Source organism: Denticeps clupeoides, chromosome 2 (genome assembly GCF_900700375.1).
Source record: "Denticeps clupeoides chromosome 2, fDenClu1.1, whole genome shotgun sequence".
NCBI classification, from domain to species: Eukaryota; Metazoa; Chordata; class Actinopteri; order Clupeiformes; family Denticipitidae; genus Denticeps; species Denticeps clupeoides.
Window position 1 is genome coordinate 30,894,385 of NC_041708.1, and position 17,947 is coordinate 30,912,331.

Sequence of the window (17,947 nt, forward strand, 5' to 3'; positions counted from 1 at the left end):
AGTGCTAGGGAGCCCTGCTCTCATGTGCATTTCCATCCTTTCATCAGATACCTTAGCCCCACCTTCACCAAAGGGCAAGCCTCTGATTGGACACTTCCACGCATCTTGTGACTAGAGCTGAGGTCCTTGTACAGACAACAGTAATTTGCCTTTAATCTTTATACAAACACTTTCCAAACTTTTCCCTGAGATAGAGCAGAAAAAACACATCTACGCCCCTGCACTCAAGTGTACTATTTTTGTCTTCTTTGTCCTTTTGATATAAAATGTTTTATTTTATTTAGCCCATTGCACCAATTCCCAATTAAAAGTGCGTAGTGATAGACAATTTTATTTAGTTTAGTGCACACACGCCTGCCCCTCCTTATAGTCACAGTGGCTATTATTGTTAATGCTACGACTTTAGAACCTTGAAACACCCAGGTAATAATTTTTTTTACCACAATGTCCATGCACGGCTCTGCGTGTATGGATATCCTGAAATGTTAGCTGCTTTGCATTTTACTGTCATTAGTGGAGGCTTGGACATAAGAGAAACCAGAGGCTTAATAAAATGCTTAATGTTTTCATCAAGGAAGTATTTATTGCTTGATGTGTAACACCAGAACTCACTCAAGAGCAGTTTCATTCTATAGCAATAGACTGATTTATGCTGCCTGGTGTAATTTGTCTTCTTGCTGAGGGAGGGTACGAATGGTATATGGTGGTAGTAGCCTAGTGTGTAACATGGTCGCCTATGAACCAGAAGACCCAGGTTCAAATCCCACTTACTACCATTGTGTCCCTGAGACACTTAACCCTGAGTGTCTCCAGGGGGGTACTGTCCCTGTAACTACTGATTGTAAGTCGCTCTGGATAAGGGCATTTGATAAATGCTGTAAATGTAAATGTATTTCAGCAGGCCTACTAGGTTTATCATGTAAAATCTGGCAAAGTTTTCATCTATTGTCTTGAATGGACCTGCAGTTCTTCTGTTATTTCAATTATGATCTCAGTAAATTAAATTGCACCTACAGGTTATGACACAAAGTACTGACTCACATAACTTTAACACTCTGAGAGGTCTCCCTATTTCCAAGAATATCTCTCAGGCCTTCTGCAGTTGTCAGGTAACACATATAAATTTCGCAGCACAGATGGGCCCAACATGCTGCTGCGGACCTGCGACGCATGCAGAGGACACCTATCTTAATGTGCCAATATGATTGGAACATGGCCGCAAGCACGTTGCTGTAGAGCCGTATGGACTTTATTATTGCACATCTGTCAGGATCGACACTTGGGGTGGGGGAGGGTGGAGACAAACAATGGCCTGCAGTGGTTCCAGGGCTATAAAAACGGGTGAAACCAGATAAGCCAAACAAACTCAAGTATTTGGTCAGAGGTCAAGTGATTTGATTTTAATTTGGACAGGGATCATTCTGGATCCACTTGACAGATGTTCAATCCTCTCAGACCTGAATCGGTTTTGTAACATTTTGTACATTTATTTTGCACAAACTTTCAGGTGTTGCAAAGGTACAAGAAAAAAAATCACATTCCCTTTCAAGGCAAAACTAAACTACCTAAACTACCTGAGCTAGACCAGGAAAATGGGATTATTTACATTATCTGAAGAGTAAATCAAATGCCAAAGAAATTTTTTTATGAAACAGGCTTAAATTGTACACTGGAATGCTAATGTAATGTAAGTCTAAGTGAAGACACAATATTCATAGTTTATGGCATTGGGTTTGAGTCTTTGCATAGAAAAAAACAAGACATGTTAATTCAAGGGGGTTTCGGGCAGAAATTTATGATTTTTTTGGATCTTTATACAGACTCATGAGCAAAGAAAGGCAATCAAAGGGGTTCTTATTTTGAGAACAAACACTCTTCTGTGAAAAGGTGTTGCCTGGAACTGTACACAGAAGAAGCAGGGAGGTCCACTGTTTATGAAAGATTTTCCGGGGATTTTCTTTGGTGCTTTTGTTTCTATACCTGGACCAAGGCCATGCATTTGTGGGCATTCTTATTCAGACAAATGCGTCCCCAGTTAGAGACCCTTCACTGTTTCCTGGAGCTCCATGAGTCTGAAACGCTTGTCTTCATCTCAGAACTGGAATGCATGATGCTAATAGGTTACACAGACCGACAGGAATCCTTCAGACCCTGCACTTATTAAATAACATTATAGCACAGCTAGTTGGGACCCTGCACTGTGATTGGCTGAAAAAAAAATCTTTTTCAAGATGAGCTTAACTATCATTATTTTATCAATTAGACCTTGTTGGGATTCATTGAATCTTTCAATCTACCAAAATGTGTATTTGTTTCAATATCAGCCAAAATAACTCATCAAAATACCAAACTCATGTAAGCGTTACTAAAACGTTTAACATTTTCCCCCCAGTCCTTTTGGTTTATACAGTTGTCAGAAAGATAGTTGTACTCTTCATAGACCCAAGGCTCAAGCCTATGTAATTGTTGCTATTTCTGTGAATTGACTGGTTGACTCATTTGCTGTAAACAGGAAGTCTTACCTTGTTTTAATGGGTTAATTTAAAGATTGGAAGCCCTGTCAAATGCATGTTAATGGTCAGGTGACTCGTGGATGCATATTTGTGATGCACTGAGGTTTTGGTTTATGTGGCAAGATGAGGAAAACAGTGCTCAGGATCTTAGGAGTAGTGCATGACGCTGTCTGTCCAGTTTATGAATGAAGAGGAGCACCAGATAGACCATGGAGTCTGATATGTCCACAACACGCATTCAATTTGCATTCCACACCCCTCCTCAAATCAAGAGTACAACAGTGGAGCAAGAAAGACAAAGAAAGCTGCATGGTGCCAACATTCCCAATCAATCAGGTCGGGTGCCTCAGAAACCCACCCTGCTGTACGTTATTTATTGGTGTGTAGGAGGAGGTGGACCTTCTTGATATGTGTGACCGTTCTTGCGTCCAACTTAATCTCTCCATAAATGCAATTAGGAACAATCTGTTTAGACCAGGGTACATTTCGTTGTGTGCACCGTATGCTGTGCTCTGTATGACAATCACTACACTTTCACTTATTTTTGGTGCTCAATTCGAAAGAGTCTGAGAATGTCTGGTTAAGACAGTAACAGGACACAAAGGGTGCAAAGTGGCAAAAGGCAGTATCATTTTCTAGTATGAGGAATGTCATTTGTTTAATATTAACTTTATGGAGACTTTATGGGTCAAAAGTTAAACCTGAGTTGGTTAACATGATAACCTTTCAAGCCCAACTGTGAAGCCATATGATCTGCGTATAATGTTACAGTGCAGGGACGAGATTTTGCCTGAGGATCAGCAGAAGTAAAGCACTGAATGGCTTCCTTGTATGCAGTGCTGGGAAGGGAAAAACCCCTTACTGGAGCCCAGGGTCATGTCTGGTGTCCATTTTGTGTTCAGGACTGCTCTGTATCTCTTTTTCTCTTTCCTTCTGCACTCTTCATCGCTCCTCTCCTCAACTTTTTTCTTGAGATGGAGTCTTAAAGAGAGGCCCAGGGCTCCTTCAGGCATTCCCGCAGGCCTTGGACCCAAGCCCAGGTCCCACCGGCGGGGGCCATATCTCAGACTGATCTGCTGGGCCCCGTCAGCTGCAGGAAATCTATCCCCCGACCTCCATCCATCCACCCCTCCCTACCATCACACACACACGTCTGTGTAAAGTCTAATATATCCTCGTCCTCCTCCTCTCCAGGCCTGGCTGAAGTGTGGTGAATTACGGTCGGAGGAGGAGTGCGGCAGCGCTGTTGGACTAATGAGGAGCAGATTTCGGGGGCTTGGGCCTGCTGGGCCAGATACACACTGGGTGCCACTAACTTCGCATGCCTCGATCACATTTCTCATGAAGAGCCTCAGTGAAATCACTGCTGTTAGTTTAGAATGTCTTATTTTCTTAACCCAACCAAGCAAAACTACGGGCAAAATATTCTAAAGCCCGCTTGTCTGGGATAGGGATTACGTGGGTGTGGAGAAGGATTTCAAGGAGGATCTGATAACATTCACTTTAGCCAAATAGGTAAAATTCTGTTCATTTTTTTCCACAGGTCTGCACAAGGCTGACCCTTCTCATTTGTCAACTTCCTACTGCTATCCTATCAGTCATCAGTCCCATCACTCTGTTCAGTCAAACAAACTTCAGAAGTCTTTGCAGTGTGTCACGCAAGCAGCAGAAAGCTTACACCCAACTGGCACCCAAAAATATCCTAATTAACAATCATTATATTGCCAAAAAAAAGATTAAATGTTTTCATTTTAAAATATTTTTTCAAAAGGTATTATTCGATTACATAAAAAAAAAAATGTCCTACATGTCTGCTAGAAAAAATTAATTATAATGCTCATGATCCAGCTCATCAGAAGTCTTTAGCAAAGCATTTAGCAACTTTGCATGCCATATTTCTATCTATTTGGCCTCTGCTGTTCAATGGATATAATGAACCCACAGTCATGTTTAATTATTGTCATGTTAGGATATAATAATAATTAACATATACATTTTTTTTTATTGAAGAGTCCGGATGACTCTTGATAATGTTAATGTGATTTTTTTTGTTTTTTATTCCTTTCTTTACATTGTTCTTTTTGTATTTTGTAGTGAGATGCTTCCATTGTATTGTTATTGAATTGCTATCTGGAGCTCCTCTTTCCCCCCCCTTCAGAACGTTAAAACCGTACGGCAGTAGTGCTTAGGGCACCCAGACGGCTGGGCTTGGCTCTCGGAGGGCCTGTAAGTAAGACGGTGCACACATGCACAGAGCATTAATCAAAGAGCCCCAGTGCGCTGGTAGCACGGCATGTTTTTGGCCCGGGGGCTGTTTCTGCTCTGGTTTATGAGGGGGGTTTGTGGGGTGCCATGGTGGTGGTGGTGGAAGTGGGAGTGCAGTGCTGCGGAACTGCTTGGTTTTCTGCTCGTCTTTGAAGGTCTTTCTGCGGTTGCTGCGGTAACCTTTTTTTTTTTTTTCGAAGGGGTCGGGGGGGGGGTTGTACTTTGTCTATAATTGAGCCTTGCGTTTTTTTTTGTCCTGGATTCCACAGCTAACACACAAAGCCACAATTATTCCTAGGCAGCAGACTGTGAGAGAAAAAGAGAGAATTACAGAGCCGGAGATGAGAGGGAATCCTTGAATGAGTGCTGCTGCAGTTTTCATGGACCCCAATGGTCCCATAATGGTCGCCATCCTTGCATTTGAACTCTGCCCTTCTCGTGGACCCTACATTTTGTTTACATATCCTGATGTCATAGATGTCTATCAGCCTATTGTGCAATGACAGATCTATTGCCAGTTTCCGCATTCATATAAATAAATGTGATACATAAAACCAGTGATCCACAATGTTTTATGGATTTAAAAGTGTCTTACTGCTTAGAAGTGTAATTAAATACCCTAAACTCTAAATATTTAACTTATTCATAACAATCAATAGAAATACATCTTCTATTGAATGCACTGAGAAGTTATGGCTGCCAAGAAAGATTAAGAGCTCCTATTGACACAATAATACACAAGCTCTTTTTGGCTGGAATTATAAACTCATAAAACACGCTTTAGTCTTTGAAGAGGATCAGCTCTTATTGAACTTGTGTGGTGTTTGAGGCCTGAATCGCGCCATATAGCGACACAGTTGTCAGACCATCCCAGAAGTCCACTCTGCAGCCAAGCCTGAAATTCCTTCTACAGCGGGGTCTTGAATGAATTAGCCGTTCTTCGGATGGCACGTCCAGCACGTAGCCAATCATCCAAACAAAATCAAAGCAGGAATGTTTTTCTTCCACAGGAAATAATAATCATCAGATCACTTTCAGTTTAAATCGCACCTTTGTTTTTTGCCACACTGGATTTTCAAACTTTATGGAATGTCCCCGATTAACAATTTTACTGGCAAATTACAGCAAGCCCTAAGCAAACTGTCTGAAAGAAGAAGATGCAGCTTATTTTTCTCTTTACTGCCCTTTCTGCCAAGTGGCTGCTCACTCTACTCTGGTTTTCCACTCAGCGTGGTTATATAACAGTTTCCAGAAACTGTGGGATATCGACTCCAGGGCCATGCTCCAAAAAAATAAATCCCTCAAATTTATGGGAATAAGTGTGTATGATTAAACGCACATCTAAGGAAGCGTGCCATTGCAATTCATTGCCATAAAATGTTCAGGGCTTAGAGAGCCACCTAATGAAGCCCCCCAAAAAAGGATGAATAACCACCATTTCACGCAGCTACTGCATATGAAGTCCAGAGACCCAAATCACAAAGGTGGAAAAAGTACTTCCTGCAAGCCAGACATTCAATTCAATGCTCAAAAACCAACTTGGATTTTTATGGGGGAAACGTGAAACCATATTTCTCTAAGCGATTCAACAAACAAAAATGAACTTGCCAAGTCTTTGTGAATATAAATGCTTGTAGAACCAAGGCATTCTGGACTTTATTTGAGACATACAATTTATTCATAAAAAAAGAGCCATATGACAGAAAAAAGGCTAGAGACATGGCAATAAATACAGTGGGAGCCTGGGATTGTTCTTTCTTTAAAGAGCATTAGATGTCATGGCACAAAACAAGCCTACCTACAATACAAGCATGAGATCTAAAAAAACCTTTTTGGTGGTCCAGTCTAATGAAATTACTCTTTTTAAAAAATGGAATGGAATGATGTGAAACTGTGGTGTTAAGTATAAAATGTTCACACTTTGACTTAATTTTCTTTCAGGCAAACTAGAAGATAGTCCTAATTTTTTTTACAGAGAAAGCAGAAGCGTTTCAGACAGTGACAATGGCCACTGAAATGTAAAATCATGAAAATCACTCAATATGCAGAGGCTGCATAGCTGGCAGAAAGGGAATTCACAGTAATCCGTACTTCATAAAATTTAAAAATTTCTCGTCTCTTTCAGAAAAGAAAAGGAATGTTGATTCTTAAGAACATTGTACAATTAACATCAATTTAAATTACTGTCAAACAGGAGATGAAGGGGAAAAAAGGCAAATATTTAAAAAAAATTATTAAAAAATTATAATAAAAAAAAATAATTCAGGAAGACTAGCGAGGATAGCAAAAGACTTGCTCTGTTGATATACACTGTTGTTAATACTGCTCTGACTAATGGTGCTACACTGGCTAGTAGTCGATGCCCTGGTCGTTGTAGTGCCCACTGTACTCGTCATGGTAGCTGCCCTGGTACTCCTCCTCCTGGTACTCGGCCTGATAGTCACTGTCGCTGATCTCAGAGCCATTGGTCCCTGTGCCTTGGCTGCCGTTGGTGTGGATGATTGGCTCTGTTGGGGACGCGCAGTACTTGGGGTCGTAGACCTGCCGGCCCAGGCCGTAGACGCTCATGCCCTTCTGGGACGCCACCTTGTTGGTGCCCATCTGCAGGGAGATGGTGGAGGAGTCTAACGGCTGCACTGCCACCTTCTGGTCAAAGATATCCCTCCTGGTACCTGGTGCAGCCATGCCAGCCTATAGGAAGGCAGAAAAAGAACAGTTTTAATAATAAAAACTATTTTAAAAACTATAATAATCATTAAATCAAGGAGTATGTTTTTGCTAGACATAGTGAAAATGATATGCTATGAATTATGTAGTTATGCAACTTATCCTACCTGGCTGGCTCCTTTGTTGGTGCCCATCTGAAGGCTAATAGTGGTCTGGTCAAAAGGCTTGTCTGCCTGCGTCTTTGGGTCGTAAAGGTGTCTTCTGGTCCCATAAGCGGTCATGCCGGCCTGACTCGCACACTTGTTTGTCCCCATCTAAGAATGAAAGCATGTATAGTGGATATATAGTATATGTTATCCGTAGAAGGGTGGTAGTAGCCTAGTGGGTAACACACTCGCTTATGAACCAGAAGACCCAGGTTCAAATCCCGCTTACTACCATTGTGTCCCTGAGCAGGACACTTAACCCTCCAGGGGGAAAGTCGCTCTGGATAAGGGCGTCTGATAAATGCCGTAAATGTAAATGTAGTAGAGTATGATGTGTTAACGGGTAAGGAATGGGAAGGTTGAGGGTTCAAATCCAGAACTGCTAACGTGCCACTGAGGTCCCCGTGAGCAAGGTTCAGTGCCTACACACTGCTCCCCAAGCGCAAAACTCTTATCTTTATACCTGAAGCCCAATAACACACTGGCCAGCCTTCATCTTCTCCTGATCAAAATGGCGCGCTTGCTTGTCTGCATACTTCACACCAATGTCAATCTTGGTGTCCATGCCTTTGGTCTTTGCCTAATGGATGCAACAGGGGGGAAAAAAAAGCTTACAGTCAACATACATACACACACAATGCTTATGAAGTATGAATTAGTTAGTCCAGGAACTGAGACTTGCATACCATGCTGGCCAGGGCGAGCAGTGTGGTCTGGACTTGAGTCATGTTCCCATTTTCAAAAAGGTCATTGGCTTCAAAGATATCGTTGGGCTTCAGGCCATACACTAATATGGCTTTGATGAAATTCCCAAGGTTCTCCAGCTAAGGGAACAGTAAGAGTTTCAGTTATTCTCTTTTAGCTCCACTACCAATGAACACACACCACCAGGATGCAATAAATCTGATAAAGGCCCCATTGTAAGCAGAAGTGGCAAAATCATGGTGAATAAGCCCACACTTATTTCCCAGGCCCCTGTAATGTAGTTAAACCTGCAGCAGTGCTATTTCTGGGGTCCCGAGTCACCATAACGCAAGAGAGTGGAACCAGATTAACCCTCTGAGATAAGAAGGTTTAAATTTGATCGAGGAGGGGAAAAAAGATCTAAGTGTTACCTTGTGCCAGTTCAACTGTGAGTGGTTGATTTTCTTTATGGAGCCGGGCTGCAGTTTGTTTATCAACCTAGGAGAACAAGAACACTTGGTTAGGACTATTGTGATCAAGGTCATTTAATGACAATTCAAAAAGGCTAAACCTTTAACCCTAAAAGCATAATCAACCATTGACTGTATAAATGATGACACATATTAGAAGTCGGATGTTTCTGTATTGCGCATTCTTCTGTAGGTATTAATTTGAGATATGGCACTAGCATGATCCATCAGCCATGGCAATTGAATAAAATATTTTAGCAGAGCGACTCACAACAAGTAGTTACAGGGACAATCGCCCAGAGACAACTCAGGGTTAAGTGTATTGCTCAGGGACACAGTTGTAGTGCGTGAGGTTCATAGGCAGACCAACCAAAAAAGGCCACTTTATGTATTTAATATACCATTTACAAAGGTAAATGTTTTTGGCACAACTTACCACTATTGTTTGACAGCCCTTTTCGGACCTATTAAGCCAAATGTTTGCAGCAATATAATTTAAATAAATATATTTTAAAAGTGCCGTTTCATGATATTCAAATATTTCACATCTAAAAATGTTTGCAGGGTCTGACGTACAGGTCAGTTTCATCAATTTACAGACAGATTATGTAGAATATCGAGGCACTTAAATCTACGTGGAGGCTGGACAGCTACAGACAGCCCTTCTTCGCACGGTACGCGTTAACTACAGAGCTCTCTGCAGCAAACACACACACCACATCTGCTGCGGTCCCCTGGGGGATGATATGGAGACTGTACAACGAGACACCCACATATACACACCCCATACACAGCCAAAAATAGCCAAAACAGCAACACTAAACACACGCTCACTCGCACAAGATGACCCCGTCCTTCAGGCCCTTCTGAAAGTTGTCCCCGATGGGCATGCCGGTCACCTCCTCGATCCAGAAGCGCAGCTCCTCCTCCTTCTGAGGATCATATTTCTGCGCAATCTGAAAGACACAAGAAAAAAAAAAAAAAAATGAAGCAGTAGCAACTTCAACTGCATATATTACAACCATCACTGTCCTGGAAGTGAGAGACGGCTGCGCTGTGAATGAAGCAGAAAGCAGCCTGCGGTGTGCGAATGATCCTCGTCAGCCGGACAACATCAAATCAACTCAACGCGTGAGGTTCAACACAGCAGCTCTGGAACGAATATGTAACATTAACAGTAAAGATTCTTTTGCAAACCAATGAGGGCCCCTCCACAAAACGCTTAATAAATCTAAAAGTTTGGTCCTGTGTGCGTCCTAAAATGAAGTCCCCTGTTAACTTTTTGACTATGAGAAGTCCCTCTGGAGAGGAGACAAAACGGCAATGAGAGCGTGATCAGGAATTTCCAGACCAAGCCTCAGGAGGTCATGTGACGTGGGCGAAAGTGATGTACAGATCAACAACCATAGAACAGTTCACTGGCAGATGAGCTCCTCAAACTGGTGCCTAGGCAACCAGAGTCTGGAACATCTACTACCAAGGTCTTTACAATCTTTTGCTTTAAAAAGAGAAGAGTTGTCCAATCTGGCAATTCCTTATGTAAAACAAGATACAGTTTATATTATACTTCAATTTTGGTCTTTTTGCAAATGTGGTCATGTTGTATTATATCACAACCTCTGGACCACTCTGCTGTCTTCACTGAAGATAAGAGCTCTGCACCTGCACCACAGAGAGTCCAAGTCGAAGCTCACAAAACGCGCCGCAGACCTGGCAGAACGGTCCACTGCACGTACCGATCCAGCGTTCGGCTCTCACAACGCGAAACAGGAGCAGCAACAGACAAATCCAAATCAGTGGTCATCTCGTGATCTTCACATCCGTCCGAGCTCTATTCTCAGGAGCTGCGCTGACAGCAGGAAGCGACACGACCTTTCGCCTGTACCATTACAAGGCCGGTTTTCCCGGTCGGCGGCCGTGACCGAGACCCAAAACACCGGAGATACTGGGACAGGCGGCAGTGTGGGCTTAAGTGCAGGACAACAGGAGACGCTGGATAACTAGCGCTTGGCCTACCAACCCAGAACCACAACAAACGGGGAGCGCTTGTTAAATATGCAGGGAACATTGCATGTTACTGCCATGGACGTCACCCATATGCCCCACAGATGTTTAGCCTGTGATACATGTGGTATGAAGGTATAAAACGAAAAAAAAAAAAAGAAAGAACCACATACACACACAAGACTGTGAATGAGCGAATAAGACCGAGGAATTTAGAATATTTAAACAATCTTGTAAATACTTGAATGAACTGAAAACTGAAAAAATTTCATTTCAGTAATTAGAGCTGGTTGCTGAATTTTTTTATATTGTCCCGGCCAGCCCTACATTTACAAATCCGTACATCGGGGCTGAATCGAGATTCATCAACAGGTCCATATACCCCTCGCAGGAAGACACCTCACCCCACCACCGTCAGAACCACGAGCTGCTGCTGGAGGAAAGGAAGGGACCCTGGAGAAAACATCTGGCCGCCGCTCCACATCACAGTCCACTTATTGTTTGGCGTCCCTACTGCGTCCACTAAACGCTACGTGCTCCCTGTGCGCCAGTACTAGCACTCCGCCGCCACACCACTTACGCAACTCTGACACGCACCGCTGTGGCGAATGGAAAAGTGAGCAGACGAGCTTAACTTTTTTTTAAACACAAGGGAATTACAGCTTTTCACAAGCAAAAAAAAAAAACTAAAGCGTGACACCAATGAACTTGCAGGCCAAAAAGAAAAGGGCCATTTGAGATCAGATGGAAGCAGTCACCAGAGGAGGGAAAAACCCCGAAGCACTGTGGCCTTCACGGCCTGTGCAATTTGAGGTCGGATCAGAAGGCTGTTTTCCTCACATAATGACAGACAAAAAAGGGGCAAGGCCACAAATACGGCAGCCATATTTGCAAAAAAAATAAAAAATTATAATAATTTGCTGTAGTTTGCGTTCCGAAACACAACTCAATGGAAGAACGGGGAGATCTGCTATATCCATGGCAACCATCTCTGGAGCGGTCATTTCGGTATTAATCAGTGGCCACTGGGAAATTTGAGTCAGACAAGAGAGGGAATCAGAGCACAGACAGGCCTTTTCTTTCAAAGACTAAAGGGCAAAACTTCTCCTTCCTTTCATTCTCTCCATTTCACTTCACTTCATCTAGCAGCCGCTCTCTGGAAAAAAAAAAAAAAAAAAAAAAAAAAGACAGAAATGATCCAGCTCTCTTGTTAAAAGGCTTTGTGGAAAATTCTGGGACACTAGGCTCTCCCCCAACCACACAGGCCTGAACGTTTCTTAATGATGGCGCAAAACCAAGCAAACATCTGGTAAGGGCTGCCGAATGGGCCCAGCGTTCCGGCATAAATCATAACCCCAGACTGGAGATGCCTTAAAGCCTTAAAGAGACCTCCGACTTTACGGTACATAGCGCTAGGACCTCATTTTAAAAAGGTGCTCGTACGATTAGTACTGATGGCGGTCGGATTGATCATTCCGCCTGTCGTAAATGTATTGCAGATTTTAAATAAATAAATGGCCAATTAGCCCATCTGGTGATAATTAATATTTAACCGCCTGCTCTAGCAATGCTAAACAGACCACATAGTGCAGGGAGACGGCGGGGACAATATCTCTGAAGTGAAGTGAACTAGACAACGTTCCAGGTGCTTGAGCATCTTTAATTATTAAATATTCAACCACATCTCCAGCAGGAATATGATCAAACTGACAGGTCAACACAAGCCCCAACGTGTGCTCGTCTCGAGGTCGCCGAAGAGGTTTTTGGGGGGGCAATAAAAGGGAAAAGGAGACAATAGCTCCAGGAAAGGGATGTTCTTCCTGCACGCCGCAGAACTGGCAGCAAAGGGCCGAGACGCTCCTCAGCACAACCTGGACCAAAAATCCAGATGAGGGAACGTGCTGGTCAGCACGCTGCAATGATCTCACACCCCCGGCCTCCCACTTTCCATCCCATCCGAGTTGACATTAGACCGTGCTGGTGAAGATGGTAGGAGGCAAACAGCCAGCGCACGAACAGGAGATCACGCGGTCACGTCCATCAACCAGAAATGCGCCGCATTCCAAAAAAAAAAAAAAAAAAAAAAAAGGTTCTTCTTGCCACTGACAGGCCTTTCCCAGAAGTTCAGCGTGGACCAAGCTGCTGCAGAATTTGGGACCTCGCGATTGTTTACCGGCCCGCTGTTCTTTTCCGGAAGACTCAATTCAGATAGAACGCGAGCGTTTGCCCACCCAAACTAAACGGAATACTACACAATAGAGAAGGGAAAAAAAAACAAAAAACGGTCCAAAAACCCTCATTGTGGGGAAAACACACAAAGGAACAAGAAGCCTATATGCAAATGGATTAGAAACAAAGCATGTTCAGATATAGTGAGGCCGAGGGTGTCTACACATAAATCATTCACATTGTGAGATCGGGTTATGGAAAAAAAAAAAAAAAAAAAGTCAGGAAAAACCTCCAGAGTTTCGGACGGATACGCAGAAGTCGGCAGAGCAAAAAGCAACAGAACCGAGCCAAACCAAGTCTAACCTCCAAAGCAGAAGTTAGCTCAATCAGTGCACAGAAAGACAGATTACAGTCAGAAACTCGACACTTCCGAGCTCCTCACACAGGGTGCGCGTTCCAAACACGCCTGAAAACCAAACCCGGCGAACAAGATCAGCCAGTTCGGAGATGTTACGGCGCAAACGGCGAAGAACTCGTGCCTTCCTTCGGACGAAATTTACTCAACCGTTTATTATGGGGCATAGACACACACACACACACACACACACAAAGCGCCCGTCCAGCGTCATATGACTGCTAATGAAATGTCCTCCTCGTAATTGTTTTGGGCACAACATTCTACACATGAGACGGTTTCGGCAATTCAGGCTCTCAGATTGGAACAGTCGTATTAAAACCGTGACGTTTGAGTCCGAGACCGCATTAAAACACTCATCTGGACAAGCGATTACTCGCATCATGGTTTAGCAGTCAAAATGAAGAAAAGTTTTAGTATAAAGTCTGGTGGCATCATCATCATCAATATATATATATATATATATATATATATATAAATAACACACACAAACTGATATCTTACTTCCTTATATATCTATATGTACGTAATTACGATTCTCTAATAAATTAGCAAATCCCCGGACAATGAAAGACCCAGTATACCTCTCTACCTCTCTCTCTCTTCCCCCCCCCCCCCCCCCCCGAGTTGGAATAACTTGAGGGAAAAGATCTCCTGTAAACTGCACATTAGGTTAGATCCCGCTGATTGACAGTATGGGCTTCATCTTACTGGCAGACTGAATCTGGACTGGAAAACACGGCCCGCTTCTCAGTCAAAAACGGTGCCAAACGCAGGTCCCTTGGAAGCGGGCCGTGGAAAACTTGGAATTGGCCTCGAGGGCACGCGTACCGACTGGGGCCTGCGCTACATCGAAACCCCGAAGGCAGGGTTTTACTGGAGCTCGCACGGAAAAAAAACAAGACAAACCTGCCGACCGAGCAGACGAAAAAAAAAAAACGAAACAAAAACCAAGAGCACATTAGAAGGGATGAACGAACACAATAGCATCAAACGGAGCACATAACAGAACTTTAAGCCAGAAGCTGGCAGCCAGACCAAAGCCACGGGGCTTGTGGACATCCTGCGTTGCAGAACCGCAGGCCTACGTGAGTTTACAGAAGCGGGGCGACGTTTTCACAGCATTGAAAGCAAAGTTTAGTTTTTTTTTTTTTTTGCATGCACACTGGCAGGTCATAATGAACAGGTAACCGTTTTGTCCGGGGTCAGATGACCACGGTGTCGTCGTTTTTCCGATGACAGTAATGGACATACTTCGCATACGTCTGTGATTTCAAGAACGTAGAACTTTTGCAGCTCGGCCCGCGCTGAGGCTGCTTTTACCAGCGAAAAAGGGAAAGGAATTTGTAAGCATTAAAAAAACAAAAGAAAGAAAGATAGAAAGAAAGAAAGAAAAAAAGGAAACGCAACCAGCCCTCATATCTGAAATGCCAGGAGACCCTGGAAGACCCAAAGCCACAGCGGAACGCCGGATGATGTCACGAGTGATCCATTTAACAGGAATTCCATTCTCAGCAGCTCTCCTGGATACATTTGGGGCTGGTAAGAAAGAAAGAAAGAAAGAAAGAATGCAGAGCTCCATCTACCCGGCTGCGCTATTCCTGTCTGTGAAGAGTCTCAGTCCTCCAGGTGAATTTGTCTGAAAGTTGAGTCCACAGAACATTGGCATCTTTGTCCGAAAGAAAAATGAGCACTACTATTCTAACTCTATATTTCTATGTTTTTTTTGTTTTTGAGGGGGGGGGGGGTTCCTTTTGGATAGTTATCACTTTTTTTAATAACCAAAGACCACTTTGCGTACATGTCCCTAACATGGAAGGGTGGCAATAATAATAATAATAATAATAATAATGAAAAACGATGTTTTTCGCCGCTCCTGAACGGGGCTCCTCCCGGCGGCGGCGCGGACAACAATGAGCCGCGCTTGGCTTTCATTCATGCCGAGTTCTGCACCAGGCCGCGGGGGGGGAAGCGGGTCCAGAGTTCCAACTTCGCACCACTCGCGAAGCCCGAGGCGTTTAGTCCCCAAAAAATAAAAAAAATAAAAAGCGACGCGACAAATGGCCAAAAAAAAAAAAAAAAAAAAGAAAAAGTGGGTTCGATGACCCGACGAACGACACCACGCGAACATCACGCCGCCCTCCGAAACCGCCTTCTCGCCTTCAACACTTTCGGGGTATTTTGACATGAGCGTTGAAAATAAAATCTAAAAAAAAAGTTTTTTTTTTTTTTTTTTTTTTAAACTAGAGAACCAACAGCGACGCGGCCACTCTAGGCTCGTCTAGCTCTATGTCTCGGAAACTCGAACTGGCGAATCTCCACTAATGAATGAAACGAATGAATCGACGGCGTAGATTCTTTTTCGGATATTGTACATGCCGTGAGGTTCGCTCTGGAACACAGATCAGAACAGAACATTTAGAACATCGGTGGAATGAAAGACGGGGATAACCCCCCCCCCCTCCTCCTCCTCCTCTCATCTCCTCTTTTCGTTGTTTTTGCGACTGTCCGATCGGAGAGCTTACCTTGCTTTTCACTTCTGCAGAGAGTCCGTAGGCCGGTCCCTTGTTGAACTGGGTCATGGCTTTTCTCGCTGCGACGTGGAAGTCGCCGTCGGGCTTCTTGGATTCCGAGCAGGAAAGCAAAGTTCCCGCGACGAAGCAGCGACGCGTTGACCACCACAAACTCCCCCCCCCCAAAAAAAAAACAATAAAATCCGCGCAACTCCGTCCGTCCGTCCGTCCGTCCGATCCCGAGCTCAGCACACGAGAGGGAGGCTGCGTTCACTCGCAAACTTCGGGCTCCGGTAGCCGCGTTTTGTGCGAGAAAAAAAAAAAAAAAAAAAGATGTCGCAAGACGGCCGACGGGCCTGCGCGGACCAATCAGAAGCGCCGGATTTACATCCCCACTCGCCCCATTGTTCGCGGGGCTCCGCGGCCCGGCGTCCCGTTACAGCGCCGCGGCTTAAAGGCCAGTTAACAGGTCGGCGCCTATCTGCATCTTAACACGTTTCATTATGATGGGAATCTCTTTTTTTATTTGATTTTTTTTTGTTGCTAAAATGACTGCATAATGTCTTCTGTGGACGGTCAACAGCGTTGTGAGTCTTTTAAACAGGCATCCGTCGGAAATGGTGGCCTGTGGACGCACAACTCGGCCGGATTCGTCGCCTCGTCACTCCCCTGTGCTGAAGTCAGGAGGTCCAAGGGCAAAAGGGTTTTGTTTGATGGCGAAATCTCTTCAGCCTGTAGTGGGTAAATAAGGGGTCTTTGCGGAGGACAGGGACACCTGGACACTGTTGTATTTGTGCCTGTGTTTTGGAAATATGACTGAACGCGTAGATGCAATAGGCGTTTCGAGTTTCTCGTCTTTATTACGTTAGGCTACTCGGTGGTGCGGCGGTCAGCCTCCAAGGTTGTGGGTTGGAATCTTGGCACAGACCTGTGTGTGTGGGTGTGTGTGTGTGCGTGTTTGTCTCTGCATTGTCTGTAGGTGCGGTTGTGTGGGTGAGTGGTGTGCGTCTGGCCCAAAGCTCCAGTTGCTGCGACCCGGAGTACAACTGTGAGGTTCTGGAAAGCGAGCGAGTGAACAGAAGAAGCGTTCATCACTCCTGCTCCAAACTGGTTTTGACAGTAAATTATGATTGCACATTTCTGGACGGTGCTGTCCTTACGGACTGATCGCGGAGAATATTCTAGTAAGGGACTGGATATAATGCACAAAAAAAAAAAAAATTTAAAAAATGAAATTTTATCATCTAATTAAATGACATCCAAGCAAAATATTCACATGTGAAATGTGTTGAATAAGCAGTAAACTTTTGACACAGTCCGCAAGAAAGGGTGCTTATCAGAAGAATTTTAAGTGTTCTATGTCAGGAAAGAAGGGTCAGTTTGGCAGCTGATAAGCATGTGACCTTTTCACATACTGAGGATTCGGAGGGTCAAGAGTCTTTGCCGGAACCGTTCTTCCAAGCGCCCAAGACCCACCGGGTGCTGGAGCGGTAATTAAACCGGTCTGCGGTACAGTGTCACCTCTTAATATTCCCCAGGCCGTCTAATAATGACACGGCGGCAGTGAAAGTCCCCGAGTGAAAACGCAGATCTGCCGAAGCCCTGGACTGTCATTAGGAAGGGGGAGGGTGGCGGCGGCGGCGGCTCCTCGCGGACGCAGACGCCGCGGAGACTTCTTTAAAGGCATCCCCTGCTTCCCCCCCGCCCCCAAAAGTCGGATCGTTTTACCGGCAGGACTGGAGCGTTGCCACAGCACGGCCTGGGCACCCCGCAACCGCAGACCCAGGCGCTTGGACAGCACACACTACACCGCGAGAAGGGACAAATGCCATCTTGGACCGTCTCTCTGTTTTTTTTTTTTTTTACTACTGCACAAAACCTGGTTTGAATATTAGGGTTGTGTAAACACACTGTTTGAGCCTTCAAGAAATCTCTAATTTTATAATTTACTAATCATAATGAGGGCCTACAGAGCTGCATCATGTGACTGACTGTGCATCGCGTCCTACTGTAACACTTGCTGAAATGACGTCGCTTCTGA

The 17,947-nt window shown here is 44.3% G+C and overlaps 1 protein-coding gene across 1 annotated transcript; it reads right to left on the reverse strand.

The window, feature by feature from the left end:
* Positions 1–6,415: 6,415 nt before the first annotated feature.
* Positions 6,416–16,190, reverse strand: cnn3a (calponin 3, acidic a). The gene is made up of 7 exons (XM_028966576.1): positions 15,919–16,190; positions 9,640–9,761; positions 8,767–8,833; positions 8,338–8,475; positions 8,115–8,231; positions 7,613–7,759; positions 6,416–7,469 (listed from the first exon to the last, which is right to left on the reverse strand). Exons 1-7 carry the CDS (start codon positions 15,973–15,975, stop codon positions 7,128–7,130), a joined length of 990 nt encoding a protein of 329 aa, XP_028822409.1. The 5' UTR covers positions 15,976–16,190; the 3' UTR covers positions 6,416–7,127.
* Positions 16,191–17,947: the final 1,757 nt, after the last annotated feature.

Bases quoted from the DNA above. Each gene is read 5' to 3' on its own strand.
- cnn3a (XM_028966576.1), bottom strand. From the start codon at position 15,975: ATGACCCAGTTCAACAAGGGACCGGCCTACGGACTCTCTGCAGAAGTG. The intron at 9,762-15,918 runs GTAAGCTCTCCG...TGTGTCTTTCAG, and splicing joins CTGCAGAAGTGAAAAGCAAG to ATTGCGCAGAAATATGATCC. The intron at 7,760-8,114 runs GTATAAAGATAA...TTTCATTCTTAG, and splicing joins AGTGTGTTATTGGGCTTCAG to ATGGGGACAAACAAGTGTGC.